This window comes from Centruroides sculpturatus, unplaced genomic scaffold (assembly GCF_000671375.1).
Source record: "Centruroides sculpturatus isolate CEXI.00-Female unplaced genomic scaffold, Cexi_2.0 scaffold611, whole genome shotgun sequence".
Classification (NCBI taxonomy): domain Eukaryota; kingdom Metazoa; phylum Arthropoda; class Arachnida; order Scorpiones; family Buthidae; genus Centruroides; species Centruroides sculpturatus.
The window spans coordinates 371475-386990 of NW_019384768.1; the positions used below are offsets into that span (position 1 = coordinate 371475).

The 15516-nt window shown below is 24.7% G+C and overlaps 1 protein-coding gene across 1 annotated transcript in view; it reads left to right on the forward strand.

Moving 5' to 3' along the window:
- The window catches only part of LOC111628939 (connector enhancer of kinase suppressor of ras 2-like), a 32622-nt gene that overhangs the window by 10099 nt on the left and 7007 nt on the right, over nt 1-15516 (forward strand). Inside the window, exons 2-4 of the mRNA XM_023372797.1 lie at nt 7233-7396; nt 8416-8615; nt 14592-14721. Coding sequence (XP_023228565.1) covers nt 7233-7396; nt 8416-8615; nt 14592-14721 — 494 coding nt within the window. The remainder of the gene's footprint in view (nt 1-7232; nt 7397-8415; nt 8616-14591; nt 14722-15516) is intronic.

Here is a 15516-nt window from a genome sequence, read left to right on the forward strand (position 1 = left end):
TTGGCATAGTAATTTAGAATATAGTGAATATTTTTGTATAGGATTCACTATTATATTCAACATCATTTATACACTTTTGTCCTGAAATTCTGAAGAATTGTTATCTTTATAAAATGGTGCTCAGTTGTATTTTGGAGAAAAAACAATAATACTTCAATAACTTCATCAATGTGACTCAATGTTTACTGTCCCAAACATAACTATATTTAGTTATGTTCTTTAGTGCTTTGCAGAATTTTTGTGCTTTTTAACTTTTTCTCCTAAATGTTTATAATCTGTCACTCCAGTATTTGTAAAAGTTGAATTGCCTCCAAAGAAAAAAATGTGGAAAGCAAAATAATGCATTTCTTTTACACAACCATTCAATTGCTTAAGTTGAGAAAATTTAACCTTGCTATATGCTAATTTTTATTTTCTGTTCAAAGATTGTTTTCTGCTCTATGATGACTAAGAAATAATTAAGTCAGGTGTTGCACGACCTAAATTCTTGATCTCATTCTTCTTAGCAAAAATTTATTTCAAAACATTGATGTCCTGTAAATACTTCATACTGTTATTGATTATATTTATCTTAAAACTGCAGTTAATAAAAGTTAAACATTTTACAAAGGCTTTTAAAAGGTTAAATAAAACGATTATCAAAATGTCAGCATTTGAAATGTTATAAAATATAAACAGATGTATATGGAAACTCACTGAAACACACTCTGGAATGCATTAATTGCAACTGGCCAGACAATCCACTGTCAAACTAAATCCACTCATTATCAATGAAAAACTTATAAATTAAAACAAACATTTTGAATTTGCTTTATGGATCCTCAGACTATAATTTGAAATTTTATCTGAAATATGTTATAAAAATTCAAATATATGCATGTATCCTAAAAATCTATACAAATTTCAATAGCATTTTCTGGTAATTTTGAATAATTGCACATGCATGTGAAACAGCATACATTCTTTCTAAAATGTTGTTGATTCCATTTATCCAAAAAGTTTATATAAATAATACTCCATTTTAAAAATGGGAAGATTAAATGAATTTGATCAAAGAAATGTAATTGGCAGATTTTATACTGAAAATTGTGAAAATGAGAAATTTTATACAGTTAAACATATCTCTGCAATGGGAGTTCCATGGTGTACAGTATAGTATCATTTAAAAAATAGAGCAAGGGGAACCTACAGAATGAATTGGTTGAAAGAGTAGGAAGAAGCCTTGGGAAAAGTTGGACAAATGTTTATAAAATTGCAAATAAAATTTCACATGGACATATTTGATAGATTCTTAAAGAATATCAAGTGACTCTCAAGAAACAAAAGTCTGTTTCAAAATACATGATGAAGCAACTTGCTACTCAAAAACACCTTTCTGCAGAAGTTGTATGATTTAGTCTCAAAGTAATCAAACAATCTTGACGTGGTTATGAATGACAAGTCCTATTTCACTTTTGATGAAAGTGAATATGTGGTAAAAATCACTATTTCACCAAAGAAAAGCCAGGTGTGAATCATGAAGTCAAATACAAATGATACTCAAAGTTTTTACTGAAATTTCTTGGTTTGGCTGGAATCAGTCTAAAGTGTTGATGTCTAAGCTTAATTGCCCTGTCACAGCTTTCCATCACCAAAAAAGTATATGGCAATGAATGCATTAGTGTTACCATCCATCCGGTTTTCACCCAGACAGTCCGGGAATCAACTCACTGTCCAGATGAACTATTCATTTTGTCCAGGAATATCATGCGCAATCTGTCGACCTTTTTTTTTTTTTGCTTGTACAATTCATATTCATACACGTCTCCAATATCCAATAGAGCTAAGTCATCTGTAGCAGTTTTTCTTAACTTTGGTTATTTACATTATTCCTACCCAAGTCTCCCTAGTCCCTAACTGTAACTGATTTAGAACCGGCATGCACTGTACATTATTCTTCGCATTGCAAAATGACATTACACATACGTCAGGAACGTCTGTTCGAACAAACCTCACCTGCCATCCGGGTCAGCGATTTTGAAAAGCTGGCAACACTAGAATGCATTCAAAAGTGGTTAGTATCCTTCCTAAAGATACTGTTCTGATCAAGGATATGTCTTCTGACCACACTTGGCCACTGCCCATTTTGCTTACAACACAGATACCAAGTTGGACAATTACTGAATTTGATACATCACACTTGAAGCCAGCATTTCAATCATTATGCAACTGAGACTGATTGAGAGATTTTTGAAGCAAAAAGTTTATGAAAATGGTTGAGAAGCTAAATCAGTGAAGGAATTGGAGGACAGGATCAAGGCTAAACTTTGCCACTTCAAAGCTGAGTACTTCTGGAAGTTAATGGAACTTGTTAAGACTAATGTGTCAAATTGCAGTCCTGATTATCTCATCTGAAAGTTAAACAACTTATCTGTATTCAAAAAACCTTATTTTAAAATAAAAATAAGAACCATAGAATATTAAAAAAATTTTAAATATGAATTTATAAAAAATACAACACTGGCCAAAGATTATAGAAAAATTGGTTTGAATTGATCAGATTTCCTTGTTTGATGTTAATAAAGTTTTAAATAGTTATACATGCCAAATATTAATAGGAAAAGGTAACATATACTACTGCCTGTCAGTGTTATGTAAAATTAATTTATTTTGTGAGTACTTTCAACAATATATAACCGTCCTCTTCAGGCAGAATCTTTCATAGAGAACAAAACATTTGAATTTAATAGAAAGAACCCAAACATCTATCATTTTTTCAAATTGCTTGTCCCATACACGCATGGAAAATTAAAATTACATATATACAATTTACAAAATTATATAATAGTGCAAAAATATGATGATATATAAAAGAAAAACATCAAGAATAAAATTGGATTGAAATATAAAGTACATAAATAATAATAAATTAAACAGTCAATAAGCATATAGCAGTGCTAATGCATCTACAAGGTGTTTTATTGGAAATCATGATTTATAACTTTAGAAGATTAAACAGTGCTATCCACAACACCAGTATATCTAGCATGATAGAGTTGCACAGTGACATTGTTGAGATGTAAAGGGATTCTCATATGAATAATGTTTTTTAACCCCCCACAGCATTTTAGAAGGGAAAAGTTCAGCAGTTCAAAGTTACATCACTTTTTTAGCTAGCTCTGTTGTACATTTGCTGCATACTACTTCATCACAATGTTCTGCAAGCAAAGGCAGAGCATTCATTTATCTGATATTTTCAACAGAGTTTGTAAAATGAAAACATTCACACTTTTTCGGCAAAAGGATTTAAGCAACAAGTGTTTTTGGTTTATTTTATAAACCTACCTCAGGTAACCTAACTCTACCCAAAAATTCTGAAATTTCAATTTGGAATTTCAGAATTTTTGCTGTAAAAGTGTGAATGGTTTTCATTTTACAAGTTATCTCCAGTTTTAATTTTGGATTCAGCAGAGATTATCCAATGTCCATCTTTAGGGTTTACCTGCCCATGTATTTATTTGTTTTCTTTTATCTGTATTATTTTTATATAAGTTTTTTTTCACTGATAAAGGCCATACCTTAACAATGAAAAACTTTTGTTTAATAAACATATTATTTTAAAATCTTTTGATAGTGAATATATATATATCTGACATTTATACATACCAAAATACAGGTTGAACTTCTTTAATCAGGCATTCTGTAGTCCAGCAACTCTCATGGTCTAGTACATTTTGGATTTTCCACCACTACTTTTTAGATTTGTTGTCTGTTTATTTGATTCAAAGAAAATTAATTAAGGGAAAGGCAAAGTATCAGAAGCAATCTACATTGCAACAGTGATTGAAGAAAGTTGAAAGAAATAAAGAACTTATTCAAATTCATTTCAATGTAGAAAATCCACTTTGCTACACTTCCTCTGTTTCTAATGTACTTGTAACTGATGAGCACAGAGACCCTGACAACCCTGAATACCTTGAAGACACTGCTGACCCTGCTGACTTCTGACATAATCTGAGCTATAGGAACTAAAAAGTATTTTTGGTTTTAGGCTTTATATTACACAAAACAAAGAAATCTTGTTTGGAAGCATTACTAGTTGTATTACTTCTTGAGCTTGGTTTGACCTTTGATATGTGTATATCAAAGGTGTAATATGTGTATAGAATAAGCATATGGTTCATAGCTGGATTTCTTAGGGGTTTTAAAGGTCAATTTCTGTAATCCAACATTTTCTGTAGTTCAACAATGACCAGATTCCAAGGTTGCCAGATTATGTAGATTTAACCTGTATTGAAAACACTAAATTAGATAAAACAATAACTTTCAAATCTTTTGTCAAAACATCAAATGCCTTTTTTAATTGAAACATTTTTGGGATGTTTGTCTGAAAACCATTTTAATTCAAAGGTTTTCAGTTTGACAAAGGTACGAAAGTTGTTGTTTAATTGAAATATGTAGCTATTCTTTCTTCATTCAACATTTAAAATTAAATTGTTTAAATGAACTATTTAAAATTAATTTTTCACATATTGATAAAAAGTAATAGTTTCATACAGTCTGTCATGTATGAACAACAAATATAAGTCTAGTAAATAAAGCAGAATAATACTCAGGACAGTTATTATTTATGCAGTTTATCATAGTACAGATTTTTCACTGATTGAATTAATATTTAAAAAAAAAAAAAAACATGTTATTGAGACAGTTATTTCTTAACAGAAATATGCATCTAAAATGAGTTTAAAAAATCATCACATATGCAGATTTACATACACAAATTAGATATTAATGCGGTTGAACAGGTTTATTATGTAACTATCTTTTGTTATTAGCATTATCATTAGACACTTAAATATGGTGAAAAAGTTATATATAATGTATTTTAATATGAATGTGCAATATTTCTGTTATTCACAGAAATTTAAATTATATTTTTGAGGAAGCTAAAAATTCTATATATTTTTTTTAAAAATATACAATTTTTAACAGTTATTTCTCTGAAATAGAAGAATAAATATTCCTGTTTTTCCAAATAAGTTACAGAATAAAAATAATTATATATATATAAGTTGTTAAAATTAAAATTTAAATGCTTTTGTTCTTTCTAGTTCATCATTAGAAACTTTGAACATTAAAAAGTTAAAAGATTTTTATAAGCCATTTCAAAAATTTGTTACTTGTTCTCTGTAAATACGAAGTATTCATAAAAAATAAATTTTATAGAATAATTTCTACACTGATTTTAAATTAAATGTAATTAAATTTTGTTTTAAATTTAAATTAAAATATTTGTATTATTTATTATCTTTATATCAGTAATTATTTATTTAAAACATTCATTTTATTTTTACTATGCTGTATGCTTATAGAATTAATATGTGTTGTATTCATATTGTCTATGAAATTAACGTGTGTTTTACAATAAATTATTTTTAAAAACATACATTATATTATGAACCATATAAATGACTTTTTAAATATAAAATTGTTGCTTAAATAATTATTGTGTTTAACATCTGAAAAATTTTAATGATATGCTTGAGTAAATTAGCAGTTATGTAGTGAATGATGCTTTGCAATTAATAGACAAATACAGTATGTTCTGTTTAATTTCTGATAAAAAAATAAATAAATAAATTTTCTTTTAATATAACTCTTTTCTTTATTTATTTCAGAGATTTTAATGTTACCCTTTATTATGAATTTTTTCAGATAATATATAATAGATCATTTATTTAGGCTATAATTAATATTTAAATATTTGCATTGGATTTTTAAATTGCAAAGTAAGTCATTTATCATTAAAGTGAAAGTTCAATGCATCAAAAAAATTAATAGATTGTTTTTATAATTTGTTATGATGTATTGTTTTTTTACAATATAATAATTAAAATACTGTATTAGCATTTATAATCATTTGGAAAATAAATTATAGAAATTAAAATAATCTTATTCTTATTAAGTTTTATATGAAAGTACAATTTGGAATTTCTGTTACACTTCATTAGATAATCAAGGTCTTCCTTTTATCTAAGGATATAGTTAATAATTATTATATAATAGAGTAAATAAAATTACAATTTATTACCATAAATAACCATAAATTGACTCTGATATTTTAAAGTATGAATAACATCATTTACATCATTTAAAATTTTTTTTTTTTTTAATCATAGGTATATGTGGAATGTAAACATCTTCAGAATAAAATTATCGGTTGATTTTTATTATTTTATACCATTAAAATTAAACTTTTTAAATAAATTTGTCCCTTACTTTAATTGAAATATAATACAGTCGACTCCCCTATAACACTGTTGATAATTCCGTTTTATATAAATTCCATGTTGTATGAGCCACTTAGATTTTACCAATACGTGAGCCGTTCACAGCCCGATACACGTATTTGTAAAATCTAAGTGACTCGTACAACATGGAATTCATATAAAATGGAATTATCAACAGTGTTATAGGTGGGTCGACTGTATTTAAAACCAGAAAATCACATTTAATAAAAGCAATAGAATCATTAAAATTTTGTTTTATTATTTTTACAATTTATTTTTAATTTCTGTAATATATACAATCTGAAACCAAGGTTTTAGAGTGTTAGTGTCAACTAAATCTATAATCTATTATAATTAATTAATAAATATTATGTGTTATATAATTTTCAGATAAAATATTATTAAAAACAAAAATACAAAATCTGTTAATGTAATTTTTTATTTATATTTTTTTACATAACTGAAATACACAAATAAATGTAATTAATAAAATTAAATGTGACATCAGTTAAATTATTTAAAATATAAATATTTCAATGCAGGAAAGGTAAAATATTTTAGAAGGATAAAAAAAAAATATTAAATCAGGAAAAGGTGAGAATTAGACAAATGTTTTAGATATATAATTGTAAGATTTATAATAATAATGATAATATAATCTTTTAATAATATAAAAAAACCATTCAAAAGTCCAGCATAATCCTTTAATAATATAAATTTTTATTTGAAATTTTGCTTGCGTAATTTTTTGAATTCCACATTCGATTTTAGAGAAATAACTGAAGATGGACGCTTAATGCGTTTGAAAACCTTCTTATGTTATTAAAGAATTATGCTGGACTTTTGAATGGTTTTTTTATATTATTAATTTTAGACTCCAGTAAGCAAGTATATATTTATAATCTTTTATTTAAATTTTATTATTGTTAAGATATAATATTTTGTTGTTTATTAATTATATAGGATTAGATGATGTAGTTCAGCCATATGTCCAGTTTTTTCTAAACAACAATATAAATGGTTGTCATCTCTTAACACTTGTGTCAGATGATCTGACTCATTTGAATGTTATTAAAATTGGACACCAAGAAACTATCTTAGAAGCTGTGGAATTATTAAGACAATTGGTATGCTTATTTTCTTTTTATTTGTGTGGGCTAACATTGTTATGAATTGCTATGAAGTTTAGTTAAGTACATTCATGATCAATTAAAATGAGTCAACAAAGATGATGATTCATTTTTTTATTATCTAATTAACAATTTTTTACTTTTTGTTTGAGTTTTTTTTAATTATGCTAAAGAAATTACAATGATAAACAGATATCAAAAACATCTTATATTTGACGTATTTTTTTAAAATAATTTTTACTTGTAAAATTCCTTTCTTAAAATATGTTTACAGTAGATGTATAATGTAAAAAATGTTTAAATATTTTCTAAGAAATTTTCTTTACAATAATCTGTTTTAGCTTAAGTGCTTTTGAAAGAAGTTGATTGGTTCAAGTGGAAGCAGAAATATTTTCTTCTTATTTCTTTGTAGATTGCATTCCAAGTTTTTCTGTGTATATATATATTATTCTCAGAAATCATTGATATTTTTCAGCTTGGTTGGTGATAATGCATTGAATATACAATTTTTTCTTTATTTTAAAAGTTTATTAACTTTAAAAAAACTTTAAACTTTTTTCTAGAATTTGATTACATTTTTTTTGCAATATTCAACATTTTAAAGATTTTTTGTAAGCAGGTTCTGTGGATTATTTTGAAATCTTAATTTGATGAAACGAACAATGTTGGCATTTATTTTTTGTCTTTTTTTCTTCTTTGTCTTTTGTAAATTAATTCTATAAAAATATAAGAATAAAATGTTTTTGTTTTTGAATGTACTTTTTATTGCACAGTAAGTTTTTTAAAACATTTTTATCTGAACAAATTTATTTTTCATAAGGAATTGAATTGATTATTCTATTGTGTTACAACATAATTTTAAATTAGGTGTTTATTACATAATAATTTAAAAATAACTTTTTAAGTTTCTAATGTATAAATAATTATTCAAAACTTAACTATTAGAAATTTGATATTTCATGACATTAATTTTTTTTACGATTTAACACTAATTATATTCTTTCTTTTTTCTTAAGCACTATAATTTAACTTCAGAAAATCTACAGTCTTTGGCTTTGAAACTTGGATGTAAAGCAAGAAGTTTATGCAATAGTTTGAAACATTTGAATTCAATATTAGCAGAAAAAACTAAACAAGAACTTCTTTCAACAGAAACATTATCTGCAGTTTCTGATATTTTAGGTTTTGTTAAAATTCTCATTTCTTGGTTGGATAGGTAAGATTATTTTGTGTATTTATTTAATTTATTAAATTAAAATTAAATCTTTTTTCTATTTAAAGAATGCACTTTAAATAAAATCTGAATTTTTTTTTTCTTAAAATTAAATTTCACTTAAGTAGAAATTGCCTTTAACAAAGTATGGAAAATGAAAGTAAAAACTAAATTTTCAAAGATTAACCAAAATTCTATCACTTTCAAGCTCTAATGCTCATCTTTAGGAACTCATTTGAAAATTATGTTGTCATGGAAACAAAAAAGTAAAATATCTCCAGGGAAATGTCAACATCATTATTTACATTAGATTTGATATTAAAAGAAAAATATTAGTGTTTTTTCATATTTCATTAAAAGCAATTACTACTTTTCAGTATTTAGGAGTTATTTTGCATTTTTAAATTTTATTAAATTTTATGTTAAATTAATATTAATTAAAATAATGTCTTTTGAGGCAATATTGAATAGAAGCACTTCAATTACAATCATTCAATATTTGTTAAATTTATAATTTTTTGTATTCTTTTGCACATTAAAAAATAATATTTTGATGTTATCAAGAAAACAATTATAACAAAAATCTAATGTTATATTTAATAACTATATAACACAATGTTTAACAAAAGTTTGAATTCAAATTTGGCAGCCTTAAGAGACAATATTACACTGCATTTGAGAAGCATCACAGAAGATCAATTACAATTGGCTGTTTAACATACTGTTATTTTAAAAGCGGACCACATTGAATAGTATTCTATACAACACTGAGATCATGTATAGTATTAATATCTTGTACAAATAAAACGTTTGTTACTTGTAGTGCTAAAGGTGTCGAGGAAGTGAGTTTTGGTACTAATTTTTTTTACAGAAATGTCTTTGTCATGTCCTGAAATGTCACCATACCAAAGTTGGTTGCATTTGGATTGCTAAATAATTCTGTAAATAGCTTAAAACAGGAGTACTTTAATTATAATCATCTAGTATTTTAGTTAATTTTAAGCAGGACCATAGTGTCAGAAGTAATTGATTTTCTTTGAATAGGGTGAATTGAAATTCTAAAACTTATTATCATTTTATATCTTGAGTATAAAATGGACAAAATTCACTGGATAATGTAGTAAATAGCATATTTCCTCATAAGTTAAATATTCCAATTTTGCCAGTTGGTACACATCCAAATTCAAAGCTGAATAAAATTTGAGTAAGTCAGGATTATATTACTGCAACAGAAGAATTTCAGATTTTAAACAATAGATCAAATTACTAGGAGGCAACATAATCTTAATGAGAACGTTGTAATAAAAGAAATTTTATAATTTGATAAAGTTTATATAGCTTTAAGTAAAAATTAATTTTTTCATTTCTACTCCCAGCATTTTTGATGGAATTTTTCTCATCGTTATGTTTTGTAAAAAAATCACTGATTTTACTAAATGCTGACTAGTTATATTTCTTTTTCCATCATTTTTCATGGGTAGAAGTTTTTAAATACAGAAAAAAATATATCTATTTCCTTTCTAATCCATAAAATAAACAAAAACTTGTTTTTTTTTCTTCAAAAAATATTTTTATATATAGGGAATTTTCAGTTTAATAGACGTTTTTAAAAACTTCAACATAAAACAAAAAACTAATGTAATAATTTAAAATATTCAGTAATTCAGTAATAATTCAGTAAAAAATTCAGTAATAATAGAAAGAAATTTTCAGCAGAAATATAATGAACTTTTATTTTATTAAAACTATTTTATGCACTTGTTTTTTATTAAATGATTCTTAATATTAAAGTAAATAATTGATCATAATTGCTTATTTTAAAATTCGAATTGCTCATAACTTACTTCCAATAATTAAAGCTAAATTTGGTCCTCAGACAATACACTCATTTTAACCTAAGAGGATATGATTCATTTAAAATATTGGAAAAATATATCCTAATTAACCATTATAGTTTATATGTTAATTAACTGTTTATTCAATTAATCATGATTATGTATATGTTAATTAGCAATTTATTCATTTATTTTGAAATTATCTATATTATGAACTATTTACTAAAAAAGTTTTTGCAGTTGTTTTAAAGAATGTTTCTTTTCTATATATAGAAAAGTTAATTATTAAGTGAAAAAATCAATATTGCCAGAATAAATAGGAAGAAATATATAGCTTTATGTAGAAACATTTGATTGGCATTTATCAAATAATCAGGTTATTGATTGTTTATATTTGTTTATGTAGATTAGCATTAGTAATTTTGTTATGTAATGTTATTTAAATTACTAAATACTAATATTACAAATTGCTACTATTAGAATTATTTTCTTTCTTTGATTATTATAAATTTGCAATTGTATTGCAAACAATTTTTGATGAAGGGTATTTCATAATAAGTCATCTGAACTAAAATAAAAGTTATTTTTCATAAGCACACTTTACTATCATATTTATAAGTAAAAGAAAACTTTATTAGAAAACAAGTTACTATTTGAATTATATTTAAAAAGACAAATAAATAGTATATGTATATTTGAACTAGGGGTGATTTTATTTATCATCTATGCAATGCAAACACATAGTTATTATAAAATATTATTTACTGCAACAATGTCTTTTTTATATTTTACAAACATAAGTTAGTGATGATACATTTTTATATATTTCTGATAATTTTATATTCCAAGTTTTATAACTCTACAAAGATATATAAATACTAATACAGTAAGACCCTGCTTAACACTGCCTTGATTAATGCTGATTCAGTATAACGCAATCTGCTCGAAGCCTAAGAAAAGCTCAAAATTTACACAGATTCAAATTATCATGGCATTTCATTGATTCGTATATAATACAATTATTCCCAAACACGAACCAATCAGCGAAAGGTGGCAATTCATCATAGCACTGTACTTTTCTTAAATCTATATCTTAAATCTATGTTTGTTTTGTGCAATTTTCAAAAAATATAACATCATGGATGCCATAGGAAATATCGATTTCGCTTGGCAACAATTAACTGATAAATGTGTGAATGGCGTGTGGAAGAAGGTATGGCTGGAGGTATTCAAGAATTCTCAATGAGAAGAGCCTATTGTTTACCAAATTGTCAACCTAATTGATACAGCAGGAATAGGAAATGTAGATGAGCAGGATATTGAGTAATTACTGCAGGTTTCTGGTAAGAGCCTTACCAATGATGACCTTCAAGAACTGGCAGAACAAGGAATTCATGTAGAACTGTAAAACAATGATTCTGAAAACGAAGAAACCAAAGAAATTGTTACAGATTTCGTTAGTAAAAGTTTGGTAACAATGACAGAAATCATTGATCAAATTGCTGCAAATGATCCAGATTTTGAATGCAGTCTCTTACTACTGACATTTGCTTAAGAAAAGAAAAAGAAAACTACACGACTTTATCGCAAAACGAAGAATTTCAGAAGACCCAGGACCTTCATCACAAAAAATGAGCTTTACATTTCTGTGTGCATATGTTTGTGTTATTAACCTATATTATTATGCAAATTAATATAAAAATAACTTAAAATTAAAGTAAAATCTGTTTTATTTTTGGTCACATGTTCTCCTTTTCCTATTTACTCTGTGTTAAAATTACCTCATTTAATGCTGTTTCGTTTAGTGCTTTGTTGTCTAGAAACGCATCCCCCATGTTAAGTGGGGTCTTACTGTAATGTTTTTTTTTTTTTTCCAAAATGAATGATTTTGTACATTTGTAATTAAAAGTATATGCATTTGGTAATATGTAGTAGGACCTATTGAAAATTGACATGAAAATCACTAAAATATTTTGCTAATTAATGAAATTAAAATTTTGAGAGTATTTAAAAAAAAATAAATTTAAAAATGTGAAGCTTAATATATTTGATAAAGTGTAATTATTTTGTAACTAAAATCATATTTAAAATTGAAAAGCATTATTAATATTTGCATTAATAATCAGAATATTATTAATAGTTACTGATATTTTTTGTTTTACATATAAATATAACATTTTGCATTGAACAAATATTCAGAAAAATATCACATGATATAATATAGTATGTTATTGATTACAGAAAATATGTTTTTGAATTTTAGTTTGATAGAAACTATCAACTAAATAAACAAATTTTACATTATTTTTATCCTTGTACTAAATATTTATGATAATTATATTTTTTTTGTAGTTCTTCAAATCACTAGAGTAACGCATAATTCAAATAGTAACTTGTTTTAATGACTATCTTTATAGTCATTAAAACAAGTTACTATTTGAATTGTATTTAAAAAGACAAATAATAAATTATTTGAACTATATATGATCATTAATAAATGTAACTAAAGAATATATTTCCTGTTCCACTTTCTGTAGTATTTTATTTTACATTATTAGTCCTATAGAATTCCATTTTATTCTCTTATTTCCTTTTTGAACTTTTTCATTAAAACCATATTTAGAGTCTATTAATGAATCTCTTCTAAATAAATTCAATTCAGAATAAATTCAGAACACCATATTTTATTTCAGATTTTTATTAACAATTTAATACAGTAAAATAAAGAGTATGACTCTTTTTTTTATTTATAGTTTTTATTATTTATTTAACTTTTTAAATTAAAACAATAAATAAAATCTATTTTATTATAATAATATGAAACAAATATCTAATTCAAAAAGTATTTTATTTTATTTTCATATAAACTTTTGAAATGAAATGTAGAGTTTACAGATGGAAAAAATAAATATGTAGTTTTCATGATTATCCATAATTTTTACTTACAACATTCATTTATTTTATAGTCAATATATTATTTTAGGAATAAAAAATATATATACATAGATCAGGGTTTTCAACCATCCTGGTTTGGATAGGATTGACCAGAAATTCTGTTTGTCCTGGAAGAATTTTTTCCTACACTGAGATGATGATAATTCTGGATTAACAATTTTTGAGAATAATTACATTTTCTGGAATAAAAAAATTTTTCTGAACTCAAAAATGAATTGTACACATTAGTGCAATAGGTGAACACTGGTCACTTTTTGTAGCAGGAATTTCCAACTGCATTGCTTTCAAAGCATTTAAAGATATACAAAATATTCTTTAGTCATTGATCAAATGATCATAAAAGTTGTGAAATTATGTAATAAAATAGAAATTTCAGTTATTTTAAATAATAAAAAATGAAATGTGAATCTTCTCTTATTATTAGGTATTATATAAAGTTGTAATAATTGAGAAATAAAAATTAATGATAACAAAATGAAAGTATATATATATAATGTATGTATTATATACATTATGTATTTTTTAAAATTTATATCTTACTTGTTTTATGTGTGTGTGTTTTGCATATTATTTCACATTAACACTAAAATTCAGCACTTCTTTATTATTAATAGTTAACAATAGTTACAATAAATTCTTTAAGATTTAATCCTCTTCAGAAGGAAACTACACATTTTCATTTATCATAAAATTCATAGAGAGATAATACAGAAAAAATAGAAACAGTAAAGATAGTACAGGTTTTATATACAACTTTGTGTGCCAAGTGGAACATCTCTTGGAATTGGCAGACCCAAAATTCAAAATCCTAACACAGATATATAAAAATTATATGAAAATGCAATATATTTAAAAGAAACTGAAACAAATTGCTTTACTTGGATGTTCTGTTCGATCATATTATGTAAAAGGTAAATGGAATGATTTAAAAAGTAAACAAAATCATATTTAATACAAGTGTAATTAACTTATTTATTCAAATAAGTAAATTTTATTTAATATCAATAGAAGTGTTTATTTTTTTAAACGTTTTATAAATAATTTTATTTTATTATTTAAATTTAAATTTTAAATTATTAATTATCTTTATTCTTATAAATTCTTTATTGACTTTGCAGTGATTAATTTCTTCAATATAATTTTAAAAATTTTTGTTCATAAAATATATATCATGATTTTTAAATTACAGATATCCATTTGAGGGACAAGATCAGTACAAAGCTGTTCGAAAGTCAATTCTCAGGTATAGCATTGAACTTGCATCTACTGCACAAAGAGATCAGTTTGCAGAAAAACCAACTGAAATAATTCAAAACAGTGTATGTTATAATTAAATGATTTTTAAAATATTATTTTTATAATTATTAATGTTTTTATAAAATATATCTTAAGGTTTATAAAACATTACATTAGAGATAAAAATTTTATTATTGTTAGTCTTTTTGTTAATTGTATTTTATATTATTATATTAATAAAGCTATCCTAGCTAATAAATATGATATCAAAAATATCTTAATTTTCTTTTGTGTTTTTATAATCACATAGAACTTCAACAATATAGTAATAATGTATACTTTTTATCTTTTATAAAATTAAAGCTTCCTCAATATAAATAGAATACAGACTCAAATTATTTTATTTTTCAAATAGCACATTAGAATACATCTATAATCTGTTTAAAGACTGAGGAAGACTATTAAAGACCAACAAAAGAATTATATATAATATACAGTTAAAGCCCATAAAGTGGATAAAGCTAGGATTAACTGGTTAATACTAAGTCCTTTGGTTAAAGCAAGTAACAATCTATTAATTCTCAATTTTATCCATATAAAGCACACTTCATTCAAGTCACATACAGATAAAACTGACATCATTTAAAAACAGATGGATGAAAGAAGAACAAATGTTTCCTAGCTTTTATATAAACAACAATCAACTTGATACATTAAAGTCTTCACATTGCCAAATTATATATAGGCATAATTGCTTACTTTTAGTCAAATTGATTTATATCTAATTATTAATTAGCTTTATAATTGTCCAATAATAATTTGAAAGTTTGTTTGGAGACTGTAATCCTAGCTTTATTTAATTCATGGGCTTTAGCTGT